Source organism: Penicillium antarcticum (genome assembly GCF_028974205.1).
Source record: "Penicillium antarcticum strain IBT 31339 chromosome Unknown utg000009l_segment0_segment0, whole genome shotgun sequence".
In the NCBI taxonomy this organism is placed as follows: domain Eukaryota; kingdom Fungi; phylum Ascomycota; class Eurotiomycetes; order Eurotiales; family Aspergillaceae; genus Penicillium; species Penicillium antarcticum.
In genome coordinates, this window is record NW_026695307.1 from 2,517,711 (window position 1) to 2,537,043 (window position 19,333).

Consider the following 19,333-nt stretch of genomic DNA (forward strand, 5'->3'; position numbering starts at 1 on the left):
GGAGGAGAAGGAGAAAGAGGAGAGAGAAGAGGTGGGTGTGTATTAAGCGGAGCCAACCGAGTATCTCTGGCCCGGATGACTTCAGTGTGAACATTCCTTTATTTCATTTCTACTTTCTTTACTGTCCAGCTAGGAATACAACCTTCTGCACTTTCATCGCGTTAAACAGCTCATAGCCCTCCACCGCCTGCGATAGCGGCATAATCTTATCAAGCATGAAGCTATTCAAACATTAGCAAACATCCAACCTCAACCAATATCATCACTCACCCTAGCTTATGTTGGTTGTTCTTCAACACCTCCAAAGCTTGAGGCGCAACTGATCGAACAGGGCAGCGGCCCATTTGAACAGTCAAGTTCTTAGAATAGGCATCATCCCCATTCCAAGGAATCTGTGCGAAATGTCTCAGTATCACTACTTCCATCCAGAGGATAGCTCCTCACCTCGCCATTGTGAACACCAACACTGCTGATAGTACCGAAAGGACGCAACAGCTCATATCCAGTGCGCAAAGCAGGACTCAAGCCAACAACTTCAATAACAGCGTCGGCACCACGGCCGTTTGTCAACTCCTGCACACGCTTGTCCAGACCAGCACGGTCAGTCATGAAGTTCCAAGGCTCAGCACCGAGAGACTTGGCCAGCTCAAGTCTCGACGGGACCGAGTCAACAGCCAAGATATGCTTGGGCTTGTACTCGAGAGCGTTGATAAGAGCACAGAGACCAACAGGTCCACAGCCAATGAGGACGACAGTCTGCTCAGCAATCTGCTCCGGGGTGGAGTTCTTGAAAGCATTGTTGGCAGCAAACCATCCAGTAGGGAAGATATCGCCCATGAGCACCAGGTACTTCTCGTCGACGCCTTCGGGGGCCTTCATGACGGAGCCTTCAGCATTGGGGATACGGGCCTAGTTGCGTTAGCATCAGTCTGTACACGAGCTTGGCTGGTAGGAATCTACATATTCAGCCTGTCCACCGTCCAAGTTGACGCATCCAAAGAGACTATTCTTATCACAGCGAGAAGACCACCCTTGCTTGCAGTAGAAGCACTCCCCGCTATTATGATATCAGTACGAAGACACATATATCAGAGCCAGGGTAAACTCCTTACCAAGAAGTAGTAAACGCAGTAACGACACGGTCACCCTTCTGGAGGGTTTTCACAGCACTGCCCAACTCAACAATCTCTCCCACGAACTCATGGCCCATGATAAAGCCAGTTCCAGCTGACTCAATGCCACGGAACATGTGCAGCTCACTAGAATTGAATATAATCAGAATCAAAGCTGCATCTTTTTCTTTCTTTCCAAAATAGAACAGCATCAATCTCACCTTCCGCAAAGCGCAGTATGTCCCACCTTAACCACGACATCCTCAGGATTCTGCACTTTGGGAATTGGCCGTTGCTCAACAGCAACCTTGTAAGGGCCATGGAAGACAACAGCCTGCATCATGCCAGAGTCCGAGGTAGTGGCAGCCATTCTGAATGCTCTTGCTTATACTGGAGAATAGCTTTCGGCAGTTGGCAGAGACTTAGTTGGGTTTCTTAGAGATAATTTTTTCTTCGATATCAAACGATCTATTTGTAGTCGACTCCGAGAGAGAAGGAGAATTCTATTGAGTAATTTCTTCAATCTCGGCCTTCTGTGCGAATTGTTCTGGTGGGGCTAGTACGGTATGTCCACTATGGTTTTTGTCTCCACTGATAAATGAGGCCGAAATAGGATATAGACCGGAGCGGCTTCTCTTCGGGATGATCCTAAAAATGACACGTGGTTCTATTGATTTAGATGCAAGTTCCAGAACCAACGGAGGAAATCTTGTATCTTGAAGGTATCGACCTCCAAGAACGTAGGTCTCTTCAAGATCAATGGCACGGAGTGCGTGGGAGAGTGATGAGCCGTCGAACTGTATTCAGAGCTAGATAAACACTGCCATGAAGCAGTCCCGCAAATAGCCCCTTCCAGTCTTTTCAAGCCCAAGAAGAAAGAAAAAAAAATTAAATTCAAATGCCCAGTAACGCCAGTTGTAAACACCAGAGCTGAAAATCGAAAAAAGCGCAAAGCAAAGCAAGCCGCAAGAATCAATCTGATAAGAATCAAAAAAATCATAATGCTCGTAAATGCAACCCGCGCTTTCAAAGAACAGGAATCGGCCGTCAAGTGCCCGTATCGAAAATCAAAATCCAGAGAAGTTGAGGGTCGAGACTAAAAGTCGCAAGTCGCCAGGAATGGAGGGTTGAATCTCCACTAGCACACCACACACAGCAACTCCTCCTCAAGAATAAACTTGCCCTCCTTATATTTCTCACTGCCCTCGTATGCCTTGTCATACTTCCACCCTACCGTTTCCTTGCACTGTCGACAAGCGATATCGCGAACGATGTGTCGGCCAGTAGTCATATTGCGATCGACGGCCTCGCCTTCCGTGACATTAACAACGTTATTGAAGAGGTATGCCTTTCCATGTTGGCCTCGGAAGTTCTATATGTATAAAAAGGAGAAGTCGCAGGTTAGCAGCGGACCCTTTTTGATCAGGTGCGGGGAAGGTCAAAGTAAGAGTAACAGGATCGTTCGTTGTGAGAATGATGCACACCACATACCCGACTGATGATATCATTGTAATCTGCCAAATGAGTCTTGCACCCTTTGCACCCGAAGATCTTGTTGGCCGTCAAGTAGACGTTGTATGAGAGACCCATTGTAGCTGTAGTTGTTGCAGACTAGCTGCGGTTACTGGCGGGCGGAGGGAGGTGTGCTTTCTGTGGGGGTCTGGAGTGAAGTTGAGAAGAGGTCCTGGGATGTGAGTCCGAAAAAGCAGCAGAGCAGAGAGTGATTCTGAGTCTAGGGGATATGCAGGCCGATTTATTGAAAAGGGGCCAGCGTGTTGGTGCTTGCTTTCCTAAGTTGCCCCGCCCTGGATTCGTTTCGGAAGGAGGGACCCAGTATCTTGTTTGGAGAGGTTATGCTCTTTGAAGTTCTTTGCAGTGGGTTTATGGCAGGAGATCCAGGGCCTTTTGCTGTGGCCTACGGAGAAAGAGAGAAGGACGCCGTCCAGCTGACGTGTTGACGATAAGCCGATAAGCGGATTGGAGATTCGGAGATTCGCGGAGAGCAAGTGAGAGCAAGTAACAAGTATCAAGTGAGAATACGAATCAAGACTTCTCAGATTCCAGCTGTGTTTTGGAGAAAGTTCCAAAGTCAAGTAAACTAACTGGGTTCGGCACTTAAAACTATGGCTGCCTCAGGCATCAATCGTCACCGATCCCGAGCTTCCTTTGTCATGTCACTACACTATATGTATACAGAACAGGTCTCACAGTGAATATAGTTATTAACTATTTCCAGATTCAAAATCCCTATACAAAAGGCGCCGGTAAATGCGCTCCTCCAAGTAATGCTCAAATGACCAAATGACACGTCTGACATCAATTGCATCCTTTTTTTACAGAACCCTCACATCTCCAGGCTTCACTCATAGTCCTTCACATAACGACCAGGCAGCTCCACATCCCACATCGGCCGCTCAATCACGGCAACTTCCAGGAGCCCACTGGATCCCTCTTCGCTGTCGTCCGACAAGTTGTTGAGGGGGGTAATTCCCAGGATGTCACGGTACTTATAGGTGTGCCACCAGCGACGGGGAGGCTGAGCGCTGTTAGCCTCGACCTGCTTCTTCGGGGTATCGGCAGCCCCGTTGACAGCAGTGAGTGATTGACGCTTCCGTGATCCCTTCTGGGGAGTTGAAGTTTCAGCTGCTGCTCCATCTCCACGTCGTAGACGGGCCAGGGCTGTCTCGTTGTTGGCTGCGAAAGCCTCATCATACTCGTAGGCCTCGTCATCCTCGCCCGGAACACGGGTACGCTCCTTGTCCAGTGCAACCCACTCGCCTTGTGATTCGTCGCTGCCAACAATCTTGCGGACCTTGGTTCCAAAGTGGATATCCATCTGTGACTGTTGGATCCGGTCACCGGCACCGGTGTTGTGCTTCCTCCGCTCTTCTTCGGCGTCGTCTTGTGCCTCACGTTTCCGCTTTGAGGCCTTGACTAGCTGGCTCTTGGGGTCTTCGGTGGTTGCCTCGACTTCCTCCGGGGAGGGGAAGTCTTGGAGGAGGTCGAACATCCAGAGCCACGAGGCTCCGTATAGCCAGAGGCGCTCGCGGCCCTCGAAGATATCCCACATACAGCCCATAGCTCTGTCTTTGACACCCCGGAACTCGGCGGGGAGGTATGCCTTGGGGTTACGTCTTGACCAGTCGGAGAGTGTTCCAGTGCGAGCATCAAACTCGATGAGTTGATGTTCACTTGTGAGTACCATCAAGCGAGACTCTTCGGATGGATCTGTGCTGTTCGCCAACAGCTTTTGTGTAGGGGCGCTCTTGGGGCGGAAAGACAACAAAGTGACGCCTGACTTCATGCGGGGGATTGGTGATTCAGCAGCGGCGGTAGTCCAGCGCTCGCCCTCAAACGCAACATCCTCGTCCTCCTCGTCGGATGAGTCGTCGTCGGACTCCGCGGCTCCGTTGCGCTTGACCGCACCGGTCGCACCGGGTCGTGTCTCTGTGTCCAGCACCCAGGTGTCGATGCAACCAGAGAGGTCACCACAAGCCAGAATCTTACTATCATCGGAGAAAACCACGGATCGTATCGTCCTCTCATACTCACCCAATGTTCCGTTGTTGGGCTTTTCGTGTCGTACGTGTCGTGTAAATCTCTTAAGCTTTGCAAATTGCGGTGCCACTTGGCTCTTCTCGGTGGGTGCGGAGGCAGGCTGGATTCGTGCCATATAGACCTCACTGTTAGGCCGGACAATAGAAACCCAGCGACCATCTGGGGAGATAGTAACAAGACGAGCACCGTCCTCGGAAAGCGCCCTGGGGACTTCAATCTTTTGGATACGCAGGGCACCCTTCTCGTCGCCCTTGCGGCGGCGGAGGGCAAACAGCTTGACTTCGGCAATTGTTGCGACGGCGAGTGTCTTGCCATCTGGGGACAGCATCGCCGATGAAATGTTCTCTTCGCCCTGGAGAGAGAAGTAATGGTTAGACTAGAGCTCTAGCATACTCATTGGCAAGCCACATACCTGGATCAACACCTTTCCAACAAGTCTATGCCTTTGACCCTCAATGTTCTCATGCAGAGAGGCTGGGCCCCGAGATACACGCCACAGGCTGACTTCTCTGTCCCAGAAACTCATGACCAATCGAGAGGAGGGTGCGGAGGTAAGTTGGGGGATTTGTGGTAAACTAGAAAGCTTGCGGTGGTGTTCCTTTCCAAATTCGCGCAGAGGCAGAACGATAGGGGTCGCATCGGGACCTATAGACAAAACAGTTAGCATTGATGAACAACTTGGTTCTCAGAGCCATCTCAACATACCTCCAGACACGGCAATACTGATTTCCTTGGTCTCATAGACAGCAAAGGTCTTGACATCGTGAGTGTGGTAACGGCGATGCATGACCTCGGCCCAACGGCCCTTCTTGTCGCCCTTCTCGCCTTCCTTCTTGCGGTAGACAACCGTCCTCTGGTCGGCACCTCCACTAATAACAGTATCGCCATTGGCACTGACCGCCACGTCAAGAGTATCGGCAAGGTGACCCTGTATCCGCTGAACAAGCGAGTGGTTCTTCGCATCCCAGAAGCGGATTTCGCCCGCGGAGTCACCAGAGACAATAGTGCCATCCGGCAGACACTTGACAGACCAGACCAAAAGCTCCTTAGGACCACCCGCTGGACCCTTGCCTAGCGAGATCGTCCTCAACTGCTGACCAGAACGAATATCAAAGAGACGAATAGAACTATCAGCATAACCAGCAACAATGGTATGGCGGTTCTGGAAAGCAACGCTAAGCACACGAGCTTTCTTCGTCGAAGGACGCATCAAACGCAAGAACCTAAGGTCGTTGTCGGCAGTAGAGAGAATAACAATCGAGCCATCAGCACATCCAGCCGCAAGGTGCTGGCCCATGAACTCGCCCTCGGCAGGAGAAAGAGTCTTCCCATCTTTGCCCCGCTTAGTCGGCTGCCAGCGCGGCTGCGCAGCAAGGCACCAGATTTCGCCGTAGTTGCCGCTGGAGTGGCGAAGCGGACGACCGTTCTCGAGGTCCCATTCGGTGACGGCGGTGGAATATCCAATGCTGAACAGACGCAGCTTGCCGGGGATCTTGGAGCCCTGGGGGCCGTCCTCCATGGGATCGAGGGTCCATGCGAGACCTTCAATGCTTCGGTCCTTGCCTCCGCGCATCACGGTTTCCTGGAACCAGGCTCCGCGCATCGGGTTCCATATTTCGATGTCGCCGTTAGCACGGCCGATCGCGAGTCGGAGGGTGGAAACGCCTCGGCCGGCTTGATCTGCCGAGGGAGGGTGTGAGAATGCAAGCGCATTGATCGCTTGCGGGTTGTAGGAAACGAATCGACAACGGTGGATATCCATAGTTGGTGGTTTAGGCTTCGAAGCCTGAGAGCTCTGCGTGTAATTGGAAACAGGTAAATCGGACGGTGGTGCTGAGTGTCAATTCAGGGTTGTTCCAGCTTAGGCTGTTGTTTCAGCCTCTAAACGCTCATCTCGTAGACACAGTGGAGATATTAAAGCGTGGTGCCGAAGCTTTTGCTGCGATTGATGCGCTGCGGCTTTTTTTTTTCTGTAGATAATTTTTAGCGGCCGGAATATCTTGGCTTTTCAGGGTAGTTTCTCCGTGGTCACGTGCGTGTATCAAATATATTGATGCCTTGTGGATCAGGCGTGATCAATAACTATCTGGAAGGACTCACGTTCACGAAAATGGGGTGAAATGAAAACTTCATGGTTGTCTTTGAAGTAATACGAGTTTGCATTGTATCCGGCGAGATATTGGAGGGGCTATTGCAAGAGATGGAAGAAACTCATTATACTATGTGCGATGCAAGGTCTCAAAAGTCAGACTAGTTCTAGCATATGCTTATGAGACGTTAGATACGATGAGTATTCCTTGAAATTTCGATAAAAATATTGACTGCTACAATCAAGCACCGGTCAAAAATGCATCCACTTACCGAGGAAACACTGCGACGTTTCAGAACACCATGTTGTGCAACATCACGCTGTGTGAGATCTTTGATTCCATGACAAAACCGGCGTAACGGGGAATCAAGGAAAGGTCCCTCGGCCAGAAGCGGTCAACTCATCAACCCATGTATAAACCAGCAAGCGGTTACTGATCGACGCACAACCCCAGCCTTGTCAATTTCAAATCAGGGATCCAGCAGCACCATTGGGTACCAACGTAAACCAAATAGCTTACTGTATCCCGGTATAGAATTCTAATACATGGCGTGGCGTAAAGTGCATGATGCTCTTCATGCCAAACGTAAGGGAGCCCAAGCATCAGTGAAGAAACCAGGCTCAGCTGAACCTGTCAGCGAAAGATTGACGAAATGTGCCACGAGCGTCAATCGCCCACCAATAGCTCAATGCAGTTGGCAGGGACCATCAAAGTCCCTATCAGGATTCCTTGAATTGAAAGCGGAGGTGGGCCATCAACCGCCTGCCACGTCAGAAGCAGCCATCCTTAGCTTGTTATAGTCCGGTGTGGCTGTTTTGAAGGGTAGCTCGTTATGCTTTGACTATGTATCAGATTTCGAAGAACACTTGCAGATGGGCATTCTGATAGGCCGCGGCATGCAGAGGAAAGTCCACATCCTATCGCGATTACAACATCTCACTGGATGCACAGTGACGAGCTAAAAGACAGGGGAGGCTGAGGTGAATCCGGGCGTCGCCATTGGCCGATCTGTAAGAGGATGAAGGAGGGGGAAAGTCAGACCTCGGATGTTGTCCATGGAAGGCCTGAATTGAGTGGCTCGTATCATTCCAATTGCATGCATATGTTCCTAGCCTTTTGGCACACGGGTCACCATTGTCGGGATTCCATTTGTGAACGGGAGAGGGGTGGCTAATCACCCCCCTGTCAGCATGGGCTCGGACGCCAACCCCGAGCGCATGGAATCGATAGTTCGGCTGATTTCAGGGAACAATGACCACGGCTGAGGCCTTTGATTCGTTTAACCCCGGAATTGTGGTTGGCCTGGAGAGGGTTGCTGCAAAGCCGGGATCCTCGAACTCAATTAGAGTGAATCTCGTATGCTTGATTCTCGTGTCGAGAGAGGTTAGGTCAGCTCCACATTCATGTTCGATCCCAGCTGAAATGGGTCGCGATCTCTGAGGGCAACCCGTCCAGGGTGGACTGGGTGCATAATCCGTAGACGACCTTTGCAATATTATTTGTCGAGCTGACCCGCCCCCAACCAGATCGTGTGTATTCGGAGATAGGCAGAGGCTGGGAGGACTCTAGACCTGAAAAGATAGCGGATCGGCAATATAAACGCAATGGCAATTGACGCGATCCTGAGAGTTTACTAGGATTCCCGCCAAGGTAAAAGGAAAGTAAATTGGGGTTAAGAGGGTATGTGTTCCAAGGCAAGATCCATGCTAGATGTAAGTGCAATTGACACATATAGGGGAAAACTCTTGACACTCCGTTCTTTTGCAGGGATAGGCATCTTTAATTTGCAAACTTTGGAACTATTTATTGCCCCGAACGCGCAACTGTGGGACGCGAACCTGATGACGGCATAGACTGATCCCGCCGAGGTCCAAATACCGCTAATAGTTACATACATGGATGAACAGTCTATTCGTAGTCTGTTCGTATTCCCGTAGGACATTCCCATAAAGAGCTGCTCTTGAATGTCTGGTCTGGCATATGTAGAGTGTTTCGTGTTCGAAACCAATTTATCCTCTTTCGGACAGCTGAGAGTGTATAGCCGGTACGACCCAGGTACTGTAAGCTGCGGCTATTCCCCACCGTGTTTTTGCCCTAAACCCCGTCAGGCTTAGCGACGTAGTGCCCAGCCTTACAGCTCCGATTGCATTTTGAAAGTATCACTGTTCGTTAAGCATAAAACCATATCAAATAGGGCACTTTTATTACTGTCTATACCTAAACAGTATGGAGATTTTTATACAAAGTGGCAAATCTCTAAAAATGAGCGGGGAATCGAAAAAAAACCAGCGAACCATGGTTGAGCCTCCGCTTGCCCCAGTCAAGCTACAAAGCCGAGCTTTACCTAATTAGGCCACTTTTGACCTCCGATGTGTGTAATTAGTGTCTTTGCTGTATTCACATTGTGGAGATTTTAAGATCTTGCTCAAACGTCCAAAATGAACTTCAAATGAATAAAACAGGCGTCAATTTTTTAACAGATTTCTTGCACCTCCCAAATTCAGTCTTGTTCGAGCAGGTTAGCTTGATATGGCCTCGGAAATTAAGGGTACGTACATGTAAGAAAGCACAGGCTAGGTGTTTGGGGCTTCGAGTCATCCGAGCTTGACACAGCTTGTCCACCACCCGGAAAACTTCCTCAGCTTAAAGACAAGGGGAAAAAAAAAAACAGCACAGTGGATCGGTTCCCACTATAAAGCGCAGAAAACCTTGACATTTGTATCCTCCCCGCAGAGGGGCGAAACGTCAATTTTTCACCGGTCATGAACTCGGTTCTGCCCACCGATACGCACGGAAAGAATGCAAAAGAGTGCGATTTACGGAATGCATGGTTCACAGTATGGAGTATAGAACGCGTTTACTGTATATTTAATTCACATGCAATCTATTAGTAGGAGAAGCTGTAATTTGACGGTGGCTTAAACTTGAGTGTCATCATCGGAGATGATAAATTTAGCTACTTGAAACCGCGCATTCTAGAAAACAGTCCCCTACTCAATCTGAAAAAGCGACGCAATTCACCCTAGACTGTTCTTTGTGCGTACGGTATCCGCGAGATCCGACATCCGCCACGATTCCGCCTTTTTTTCAAAGACAGTGGAGCGGAAGATTGTCCAGCAGAGCGGGGCGGAATCGAAAAACAGTGTACAGAACATGATAGACAAAGAAGCGAAATGTATCCATACCATGGTTGATACGTTCCGGCACGGCCCTATATAACCGTTGTGAAAATGTGGAGTTCTGGTTATGTACTCGAAGCAGAAACAGCGGTTTCCATGGTTGATACCTTTTGCAGTTTGTACAGGTCTTTCTTGTACCATACCACTCCGGTATAGACTACTGCAAGTCTCAGAACTGGTTTATTTTGGTACGGGATGTATCAGAGATATCAGATATAATATGGAATAGATATCGTATTGTGTGTTTAGAATCCGTCAAGTATCCACTTGGCATGCCCTACATAAGATCTCAGTGCATCTATAGGTATTGATTGATGCAAAACATACAAGATCACAATCCAATAGGAGTCGCGAGATCAAATCCACACCGCTCACATACAAGCGAGTGATATTCTGCAGACCAACACCGATCTACATGAGATGCAACAATCCGAGAGGATGAACCAAGGCACTCCTGAACTCTGAGCTCATCACATCACATCAGGATCACTCCCTTGCAGAGCTGAATAGCAATGCAGGAACACTGCAGGTGAAATAAGCAACATGGGACTGAACCAAAGGGACAAAAGAACAGTGTCTTGATTTGCAGAGTCATGCGCAAGGGGAAGCAATCTATACAACGCCCCATGGAGCGAGTCAGATCTCGCAGCCACTGGGGAACCTAACCGGTGACAGGCCATTTAAGTTTGCTTATTCACAGACAAGCATCCCTCAGAGCAGTAAGTGCAGTATACCACAAGGTGATATCCCATGCTTGCCTGAAACCAAGAAGTCAAGGATCAATTATCCCTTTTCAAGTCCAGGGGGACAAGCCAAGTATAAGCGCTTACTGTACTGCATAGCAAACCACCAACACTACCACCAACCCCAACCCATGGTTTGCCAAATACAACAAAGCAAGAAACAACCAAACTAGACGTCTAGTCAACGCCCCAAAAATAGATAGAATGACCACATCTCCGCCCCGGGAAGCTAAAGAAGTCCGGGGCCAATAGTGGTCCCAGACCAGTCCAGACTTAAACCACGCCCGTTGCCATATGCGCGCGCTTTAAACACGCAACGCCCCCTGGAACAACTGTATGATATGGCTCCATCCTGCACATTCGGCAGTTAAAATTAAGAGAGCCAGGAGATAGACGGACTCAAACATGGCATGACAGACGTGCGCCGAATCAGCCCCCTTTTCAATTGGGGGGCATGGTATGTGCGCCGGATGCGCGCATCGGAAACACATCGGCCAGTTACTAGTTTCCAAGCCATCCGGGCACGCTGTCTGTGGACACTGGGTACTCCGTACTCCTGCTCATTTGATGAGACTTGTTGCTTGCTGTTTGGGATGGGCCCCTCGGTCCGTTGTCCGTTGCGACCACGTACGTACTCTTCGCATACTGGACTCCGAAGCCCCTTTTTTCTCTCTTTTTGCGGTATGTACAGAATACTTGCTTTTTGTTCGCTTTGTATAGGTCGTGTTTAGTCCAATTGTTTCCTTGGTTCGGGGCAGATCGGCGTGTCGAACTTCCTCTGATTACAGGAGTAGGCTTGATGGGTAGGACAGGATCGGGATCCTTGGGTCTTGATATTACATCTTACAGTGTGGACATAGGCAGACAGTATAGTATAATTTGCTATAACTTATAATAATTTAGGTGAATATCGTAATGTGTGCAAATTACCATGGGATTCTAGAAGACTAGTAAGCAAGCCATTGCCCGAAAGGAAATGGCTTGATAAGGGGGTTTTGATCGGCGTATTGCATGGTGCCAGACTCATCCATTGAAGGACTCTACTAAGTGTACATACAGTAAGAACTAGTCGTGTTCCTTCTATGCAGTTAATACATTCCCGAGAAACAGGTATAATTGACTATGCAAATTTAACAGTTCAAGTCCCTGGCATGCGGGCGTGAACAGTGTAACTGAAGGTAATCTACTGTTAGCCCGTGTCTATCATTCAACTTCATTCATTTCCAATGTCCCTTGCTTTCCATGCCCTCGCTTATCGCTTCTCCTTTTCTGGCACGAGGCGGAATCCTCTGGCGATAGGGTGATCATTGCTTCGGCAACTGCCCGGTTCAGACGGAAAGGCGCGATTGACTTGTTCTACATTCCTTGAAACGAATCCTCCTTGGGAAAGTAGACTGTTGTTCAAGTCTGGAGAAACGGTCGAGTCGCATATCTGGTTTCATGTGGAGCTATGATTCATCAACGAGTGGCTGGAGACAATCCCTCCAGAAGCAAGGATAATAAATGCTCCGAGTGTCACTGCGAATACTTTCTCTAGTTGAGACGTCTACAAACCTTATCAAAGTCGCCAGCGTGTCACGAAGTGTAAGGTGTAAAATGTAAGAACAATGAGATCGGGTGGACGCGACCAGTTAATCTATGCTAGTATTGTCATACTAATAACAGAATCGGAGACTGTGGAGGCCGAAATTAGCTGAGAGCAAGAACCTGCTTTTGCGGAACTTCCCCCACATAGACAGGACAGAGAGGCTCGGAGGCTCGGGGCAACCGGGGGCAATTAAAGCCAAGCATAGGCTGACGCGAATGGGGGGGAAACACGCGAAGTCAATGGCTTCTGGACCAGTCACTGAAAGTGTGAAAGTAGACCCTGGAACGCGTATCGGAGTTCCAGTAAGTCTTAAAAGTACGGAGTGTCGATCAGGAGAGTTACCAGGAGAGTAACCAGGTGTATGTATCAGGAAGCAATTGAGGCCTTGCAGGAAAGGGGAATATTACCATGTCTTGGAAAATGACTGGGTCGCGGCATACGGTCAAAAACGCAAGAGTTTCATGTGCCTGATGTACCTGCGTACCTGGCGATGTACCTGGCTATGTTCCTGTTCCTATGTACTCCTGAATCTAGTCTTTTGTATTCTTAGGTTATAAAATAATATGTTAGTAAAATAGTAATATAGATGTAGTAAGTGAATCATTAAATTACTCCCTGTATGCTAATACTAATACTCTCGTACCTGGATTACCGGTAAGTTGGTTCAGCCTCCACTTTACCGTACAGACGACGCAGGTATCTCCGGTTCTTAACCTCTTCCTTTTCTCTTCTCTTCCACACCCGCCTGGAGAGAGATTGTCAAAAACCTCCTCCTTGTACCTCTCTCCTTCTCTTCTTCATACCTCTTCTCTCCCCCTTTTACCTCCCCTGTCAATTTGTGGAGTCCCTAGAGCCCGGTTTGCTGAGTCCTGACATTCCTGTCATCTCAGCTATACCTCTCTTGTCGAGTCGATCTTCGAACTTGACCTCCCTCTTCGACGTTTGTTAACTCAAACGGCGATCCCTCCGACCCTGTCCGCCGGTGCCCTCCTGATCCTCCGGACCTCGACCCTTGGACCCTCCTGTTACTCCTGCCGGTTAGACGAGCGACAGCGTGGTATGCCCATTTGGATTGACTATTGATACGAGTTTTGAGTTCTCTCAGTTTTTGGTCGATCTTGGTTTCATACATTGGAGTAAGTGATTTCTTTTTTTTGTTCATTTGTGCATGTCAGGGTCCGAAGCACCCCCGATGGGTAGACCAGCCACCGATGCTCGATTTTCCCGGACAAGAGTCAACGAGACCGTTCAATATCCATTTGTGGATGGGGTGTGAAAAAAAATCGTTGTGTCGGTGTGTGCATGAAAATTGGCCCACAGGGCATGATTTTGTGGATTCCGTATATCCATGTCCAAAGTGTGTGGTGCAGCCCCGACCAGATATACCCCCCGAGTCAGAATGATCAACGAGCCGGATGCTGGATATACTGGCGGAGGGGGTAACATGAAGCGATAAAGGCCCTGGAGACGGGAATTATGTTTTCAAATAAAGATGCTGTGGAATGCACCTCTAGGGCTTGACGGGCCACGTCTACCCCAGGGTCCAGCTATCCAATACCAACGAACTGCTTCTATATCTCCGGGATGAGAATTTAAGGGGTCCACGCAAATCTTATACTGCTGCACATGCCGGATGTCGGGATTACGATCGTGGCCTGGCACATACCTCTAGGCTGCACCTGGACAATCGTTACCATTGCGTTGAAACAGTTGCTGAATTGAATTGACTGACATTGTTACTTGTTGATCAGATTTTGTCCCGACTTCTGAATAGATCCACTTGTTTTCTCAACGTGGAGATAATCTCAAGTCCTTCAATTCCCGTCGAACCTCTTTCAATCTCTTTACTGAGACTTGTTTCATCATCTGTTGATCCGTGAAGTGTACGTTCGGATCATTCCTCTTTCAAAACCGCACCCCCTGATCTTGACCCCCTTCATAGGGTTATCCTCCTTCACTCCACATTCCGCAGAATACACTGGCCTAGGGGTGAAGACGTTCACTCGTCCTTCATCTCTCTGTTTGGTATCCATCAGAATCTCAATTCAACGGATCATTCCTGCCTAGATGCCAGTCTTGCCATTACGGTAAGGGTTGCATTGTGCCCTCTGCCCGAAGGCTCCTATCTGGGTTAGTACTTTCTCAGAGTGAAGACCCTTTGCCTCTCTTGGATATCAATTGTCTCTACCCTCCCTCTACCAAGCTTTTCACTTCACACACTCTCTTCCACACTCTTCCACACTCTCTTTTATCTCACCAATCACTCATCTTACTTTAATCTTTAATGCCCTACGACGGCCCTCGCTAACATTTTAATTCACTTCAGCTTCTGTCCACGACGACTTCCACTTTGGACTCATCCGGCCTTCCTCTCAGCATTCGGGCTATTGTCTCTTACGCTGTCCATTCATTAATTGTTCAACTTTACATTCATTCATCTTACTAATTCCACGACTGTCACTCTCTTAATTCCGTCGTTGTCTGTTCACATCCGTGTCTACAGACTTCCTTTCATTCGAATTCCGCAAAGCTAATACTTCGACGCACATCCAACTTCGCCCCTTTTGACGATGGATTACCACCGCAACTACCGTCCTTGTTCCACATTCTTCGTGGAGGATGACTATGGAATGGAATCTCGAATCCGTGCTGAGCGTCAAGCGAAGCAGGAGCATGACAAGCTCCTTGCTCGTGAGCGCCAGTACGCCATGGCCGACGAGTTGTCCAGACTCACCAGCGATGAGCTCCGGGATGATGTCCTGAGCCACATGCTGGAGATGGATGTAAGTTTTGTCTTGTTTATCTGACCTTTTATCATGGTGCTCGATCCTAACTCACCTATTCTGCAGAGCCAAACTCAGCCTGACGTCGAGTCCATCGACATCCAAACCGAAATTCAGTGGTTCATGCGACCGTACCTCCTTGACTTCCTGATCGAGGCCCACACTGCGTTCCAGCTCCTGCCATCCACCCTGTTCCTGGCGATCAACCTTCTGGACAGATACTGCTCCAAGCGTGTCGTCTACAAGCGCCACTATCAGCTGGTTGGCTGCGCAGCTCTGCTCATTGCGGCCAAGTACAACGACAAGAAGGACCGCGTTCCTACTGTCAAAGAGTTGAAGTCGATGTGCTGTTCGCTCTATGATGATGACATGTTCATTCAGATGGAATGGCATGTGCTTCAAACTCTTGGCTGGACCATTGGACACCCCACCGTTGACGCTTTCCTGCAACATGCCGTCTTGGATGAGGCTTACGACCCCGAGGTGGAACACATGGCTTTGTACATTTTGGAGATCGCCCTGTTCCATCGGGACTTTGTGTCTAAGCAGTCATCCGAGCTTGCTCGTGCTGCCCTGGCATTATCTCGCTGCATCCTCAACCGGCCTCAGCCTCGTCACACCCACTGGGCTTCTCAGTACGACTCGATGACCCTCGTCGCCTTGTCTCAACAGTTGCACCAGCCTTCGACTGTCGTTGCCCGCAAGTATGCTTCGGCTCACTACTCGCGTGTCTCCAAGGTTATGGAGCACTTCCTCAACCGCCAGGCTTCCTTGGCCAGCTATGCCCGTTGCACCCCTCCGGTCGAAACTCCCGTCGAGTCCAAGCCTTACAGCGGGGAGATGGGCCTTGCAACCCCTCAGAAGTCTTCGCAATTGACGGCTATTCCCCATGGATACCTCACTCCACCCATCACCCCAGAGAACGAGGCCCTCGTGCATGCTCATGCACAAATGGGTAACCATGACATGGCCCGCGGGATCCCCACTGTCCACGGCTGTTCGCCATCACCAGCACCTTCAGCTGAGATGCAATACGTGAACAGTGAAGCATACCAGCAACACCAAGAAGCCTTGTACATGGCTCAGCAGGCCGCCCTCCAACACTTCCCTGCAGCCCCGACTCACATGGGAATGGACCAGACCTATGCGGGTGGGATGTAAATCTGACAACGGAAGCAAAAGCCAACCTAAAAGTGATTTGGTCCTTGCACATATTTCCATCAGTTCATGTTCTTCATCTCAACCTCATGGCCTCCAAGGAGTGTCCCTTCTCGCATTGATTCATCACGATATTTGTTCTAATATTCAATGCGCCATGTGCAGTCGACCTGTGCCATATCCCCGATTTTGACCGCGTCATCATACATCTTTTCAGCTTTGCATTCGACCTCGGTGCCCCCGAAGCCGAGAACCAGCCCTTTCACTTCCTGTTCCAAAAATTGCATACCCATTTGCTTCCAATACCCAATCAGTTTTGGGTCAAAGTTGCACTTGATTTGACCATCTAGCATTGCGAGCGCGAGCCATGTTGATTTATTTGTTTTAGGAATGCATTTTTTTTGCTCTATTTGTTCTTGTTCATCACCTCACCACTTCATCGCCCTCATCTTCGCTTCTCTTGTCAAGGAATACAATCATACATTCCTCGTCCCTTCTTGTCCCGCTGCGCGCCAGTTGGCGTTGCGCTATTTGATACCACCTACCCTCGACGATCCTTAGCAGCATGGCTGCCTTGCCAATCTCCCCAATCGCACTCCAAATCCCCATCCCCAACCCCCTTCCCCAATTCCCCAAACTCCACAACCCCCCTCGGAAAAAAAAAAAACAAATCGTTTTTCATGTGCCTCTCCACCAGTTCAGCATGCAATGATAAAACGCAGCACGAACGCGGATATACCCTCTGACAAGACGATGTCTCCCCAACTGACAGTCGGGATTGTCCGCAGAGGTCACAAAAAAAGCAAAAAAAGTGAGAAAACCCGGAAAAAATTATATGTCTTCTGGGGAGGAAAGGACTTCAAGATCAGACTCATCCATGTGTCGACTCTGCTGTCCTTTTTCCTTTTCCCTTTGCTCTCCTCTTCCTTTGTATCTAGTCATTGAACCTGACCCTCGACAGCCACCCGTCCCTCTTTTTTACCCTGGGACGGATGGCGAGGTGTCTTTTTTTGATCCTTTGTGTGGATTTCGCAGTGGTGTTAGATTCGCCGCTTGGCTTTGAATTGATCCCATTTTCTGTGAACTTGGTTCTTTGTAGTATTGTAGGCTATCCTTCGGTCGTTGGTGGTATAGTTTTGTTGCAGTGCCAACTCCTCTGACGTACTGTAAATGCCCTTGTTGCCAAGTATGCAGTCCATGTTCTTCCTCCCTCACTCCCATTATGGATCATTCATCATGCTAAATTGGATACTCTGGGCTATTGGGCACTAAGCATTCATCCCCGCTGTGGATATCAGGCTCTAGGTCTATTGCCTCATTTTTCATCCATGTTGGGTGTGCTGCTGATCCTCATATGATCATATTCCGAGTGTAGATATCATCAAATTAGCGTAGCGGTTTCCCCGTTGACCGAAAATTAAGTGATTTGAAAGTAAGTCGATGTGGGAGGACATTAGATGCATAGCTTTGATCCAATATCTGAGGCATTGTTGATAGTGATGTGGTTGGTTGGTGGATATATATTCGATGTGTTTCTGATCAGATGCTCACGGAAAAGGTCACTTTTGAGTCAAATCTTGACCCCCATAGCGGTTTTAGCAAGCATTATGTATGTCTATATAAAGTATTGATATCATCTCAACTCAAAGTTGGGAAAGATCAAACCAAAACCCAGAGGACTTCGAGAACGGACACCCTTAACTTCGACCTAAACTCCATGGAGACCAGCCCATTCCTACTTAACCTTAAATCACCAAACCTCTTATAATCTATTGGAAACCCCCTAGATTTCAACCGAAGGTATAAAGCAAGTGTCCTTAATAAAGGCACGAAAAGAAGACTTGTTGACTAGTCTAACAATCCAGTAACAGTAAAGGTCATCCCAAATATAATCAAAACATTGCCATTCCAGCCGAGCAATACAATTTCGCTCCATTGCAATTGAAAAAGAAAAATCCAGATCCATTAGATCCAATAACCCACGCTATGCATCGCAACAGAAAGAATAAAAGAGACAGGTCGAATCCTTCAACTAGTGAGACCCACTGCCAGCACAACCTTGCAGCAGCTAGGTATTGATGCCGACAGCGGACACGTCTGGTGTCAAAACGGATCCATGGAAGGTCGAGAAGGGAGGTAGAGGGTAGGCAGTATGAGGAAAGGAGGGCGAGAAGGGAGAAAGGAGAAGAGACAGGAGAAAGGGGGAGAGAGGAAGTATAGACACAGAACCAACAAGGGTCCAAAGGAGAGTCGGGAAGTCGGAAGTCGGAAGTGTAGAGAGTTGAGAGAGTCGAAAAGATAAAAACAGCAGACCAGTAAAAACGCCAGATCCAAAACTCCAGTAATGATACAGTGGAGAAAGGCCAGAAATCCGGGGAGAGCAAGGATCTGTTGGCGAGGCAATGAGGGCTAAACGGCATTCCGTCAGGGGTTGAAGCGGTGAAAGAAAGGGGGAGGAGCTGTGGCCCATCACCGCCTCACTTTTTGGCGCGTAACGTGTCTCTCCGCGTCTTAGCTTCATAGCGTTCAATTGTCCGAGTGTGCCCCGATTGCCAGCGCCAATGCTCCGATGCTCCGATGCTTTGCTCGTAGACGACTATTTCCAGCGTTGCTTGTCCCAGTCGGATGGCCGTGTCTCGTCGTAGATCTGGCCACCCTTGTTGTGGACGATAACCGGGGGTTTGCGGACGGGATTGGCTGCTGTTCTGCATTAGCTGGGGATCTGGAGATCGGAGACAGGGGCCCTAGACGTACTCAGATTCCGGACCTCCGTGGCTACCACTTGGTCGCCGCTGCCTCTGCTGGCCAACGTTGAGTTGGAGTCGTTGACTTTGTGTGGCATGATGAATTGGTTGTGATGGGGAAACCAAGGAAGGAGGAGGAGGTGAAATAGATATTAAGGTATTAACGAGGTAGTCAAAGTAGAGAGGTCAAGGTATGTATAGCGTTAAGGCGTGAGGAGCGCGCAGTGTTGAACTGCGTGCGAATGATATGGAAGAATAGAAAGCAAAGATATATAGAGACACGAAGAGGAAGAAAGACAAAAAAACGACAGATGGCAATTAGTTGAGTTGTTGGGTGGATTATGAATTGGATGATATTCTCAGAGGGCGACGAGTCTT

General features: G+C 49.0%; 5 protein-coding genes across 5 annotated transcripts; 1 reads left to right on the forward strand and 4 right to left on the reverse strand.

Moving 5' to 3' along the window:
- Positions 1 to 118: 118 nt before the first annotated feature.
- On the reverse strand, positions 119 to 2,702 carry N7508_009307 (Alcohol dehydrogenase superfamily zinc-type; the record flags this gene model as incomplete). The annotated part of the gene is made up of 8 exons (XM_058467370.1): positions 119 to 221; positions 271 to 392; positions 445 to 909; positions 961 to 1,057; positions 1,113 to 1,259; positions 1,334 to 1,483; positions 2,267 to 2,484; positions 2,604 to 2,702. The coding sequence occupies 8 exons, from the start codon at positions 2,700 to 2,702 to the stop codon at positions 119 to 121; spliced, it is 1,401 nt and encodes a 466-aa protein (XP_058315216.1).
- Positions 2,703 to 3,471: 769 nt separating this feature from the next.
- ura7 (small subunit rRNA maturation protein UTP4) lies at positions 3,472 to 6,432 on the reverse strand (the record flags this gene model as incomplete). Its single annotated transcript, XM_058467371.1, has 3 exons — positions 3,472 to 5,022; positions 5,083 to 5,315; positions 5,376 to 6,432. The coding sequence occupies 3 exons, from the start codon at positions 6,430 to 6,432 to the stop codon at positions 3,472 to 3,474; spliced, it is 2,841 nt and encodes a 946-aa protein (XP_058315217.1).
- Positions 6,433 to 14,828: 8,396 nt separating this feature from the next.
- Positions 14,829 to 16,214, forward strand: N7508_009309 (uncharacterized protein; the record flags this gene model as incomplete). Its single annotated transcript, XM_058467372.1, has 2 exons — positions 14,829 to 15,053; positions 15,120 to 16,214. Exons 1-2 carry the CDS (start codon positions 14,841 to 14,843, stop codon positions 16,212 to 16,214), a joined length of 1,308 nt encoding a protein of 435 aa, XP_058315218.1. The 5' UTR covers positions 14,829 to 14,840.
- A 137-nt stretch (positions 16,215 to 16,351) lies between these two features.
- On the reverse strand, positions 16,352 to 16,564 carry N7508_009310 (uncharacterized protein; the record flags this gene model as incomplete). Its single annotated transcript, XM_058467373.1, has 1 exon — positions 16,352 to 16,564. One exon carries the CDS (start codon positions 16,562 to 16,564, stop codon positions 16,352 to 16,354), a length of 213 nt encoding a protein of 70 aa, XP_058315219.1.
- A 2,243-nt stretch (positions 16,565 to 18,807) lies between these two features.
- Positions 18,808 to 19,053, reverse strand: N7508_009311 (uncharacterized protein; the record flags this gene model as incomplete). Its single annotated transcript, XM_058467374.1, has 2 exons — positions 18,808 to 18,911; positions 18,966 to 19,053. 2 exons carry the CDS (start codon positions 19,051 to 19,053, stop codon positions 18,808 to 18,810), a joined length of 192 nt encoding a protein of 63 aa, XP_058315220.1.
- Positions 19,054 to 19,333: the final 280 nt, after the last annotated feature.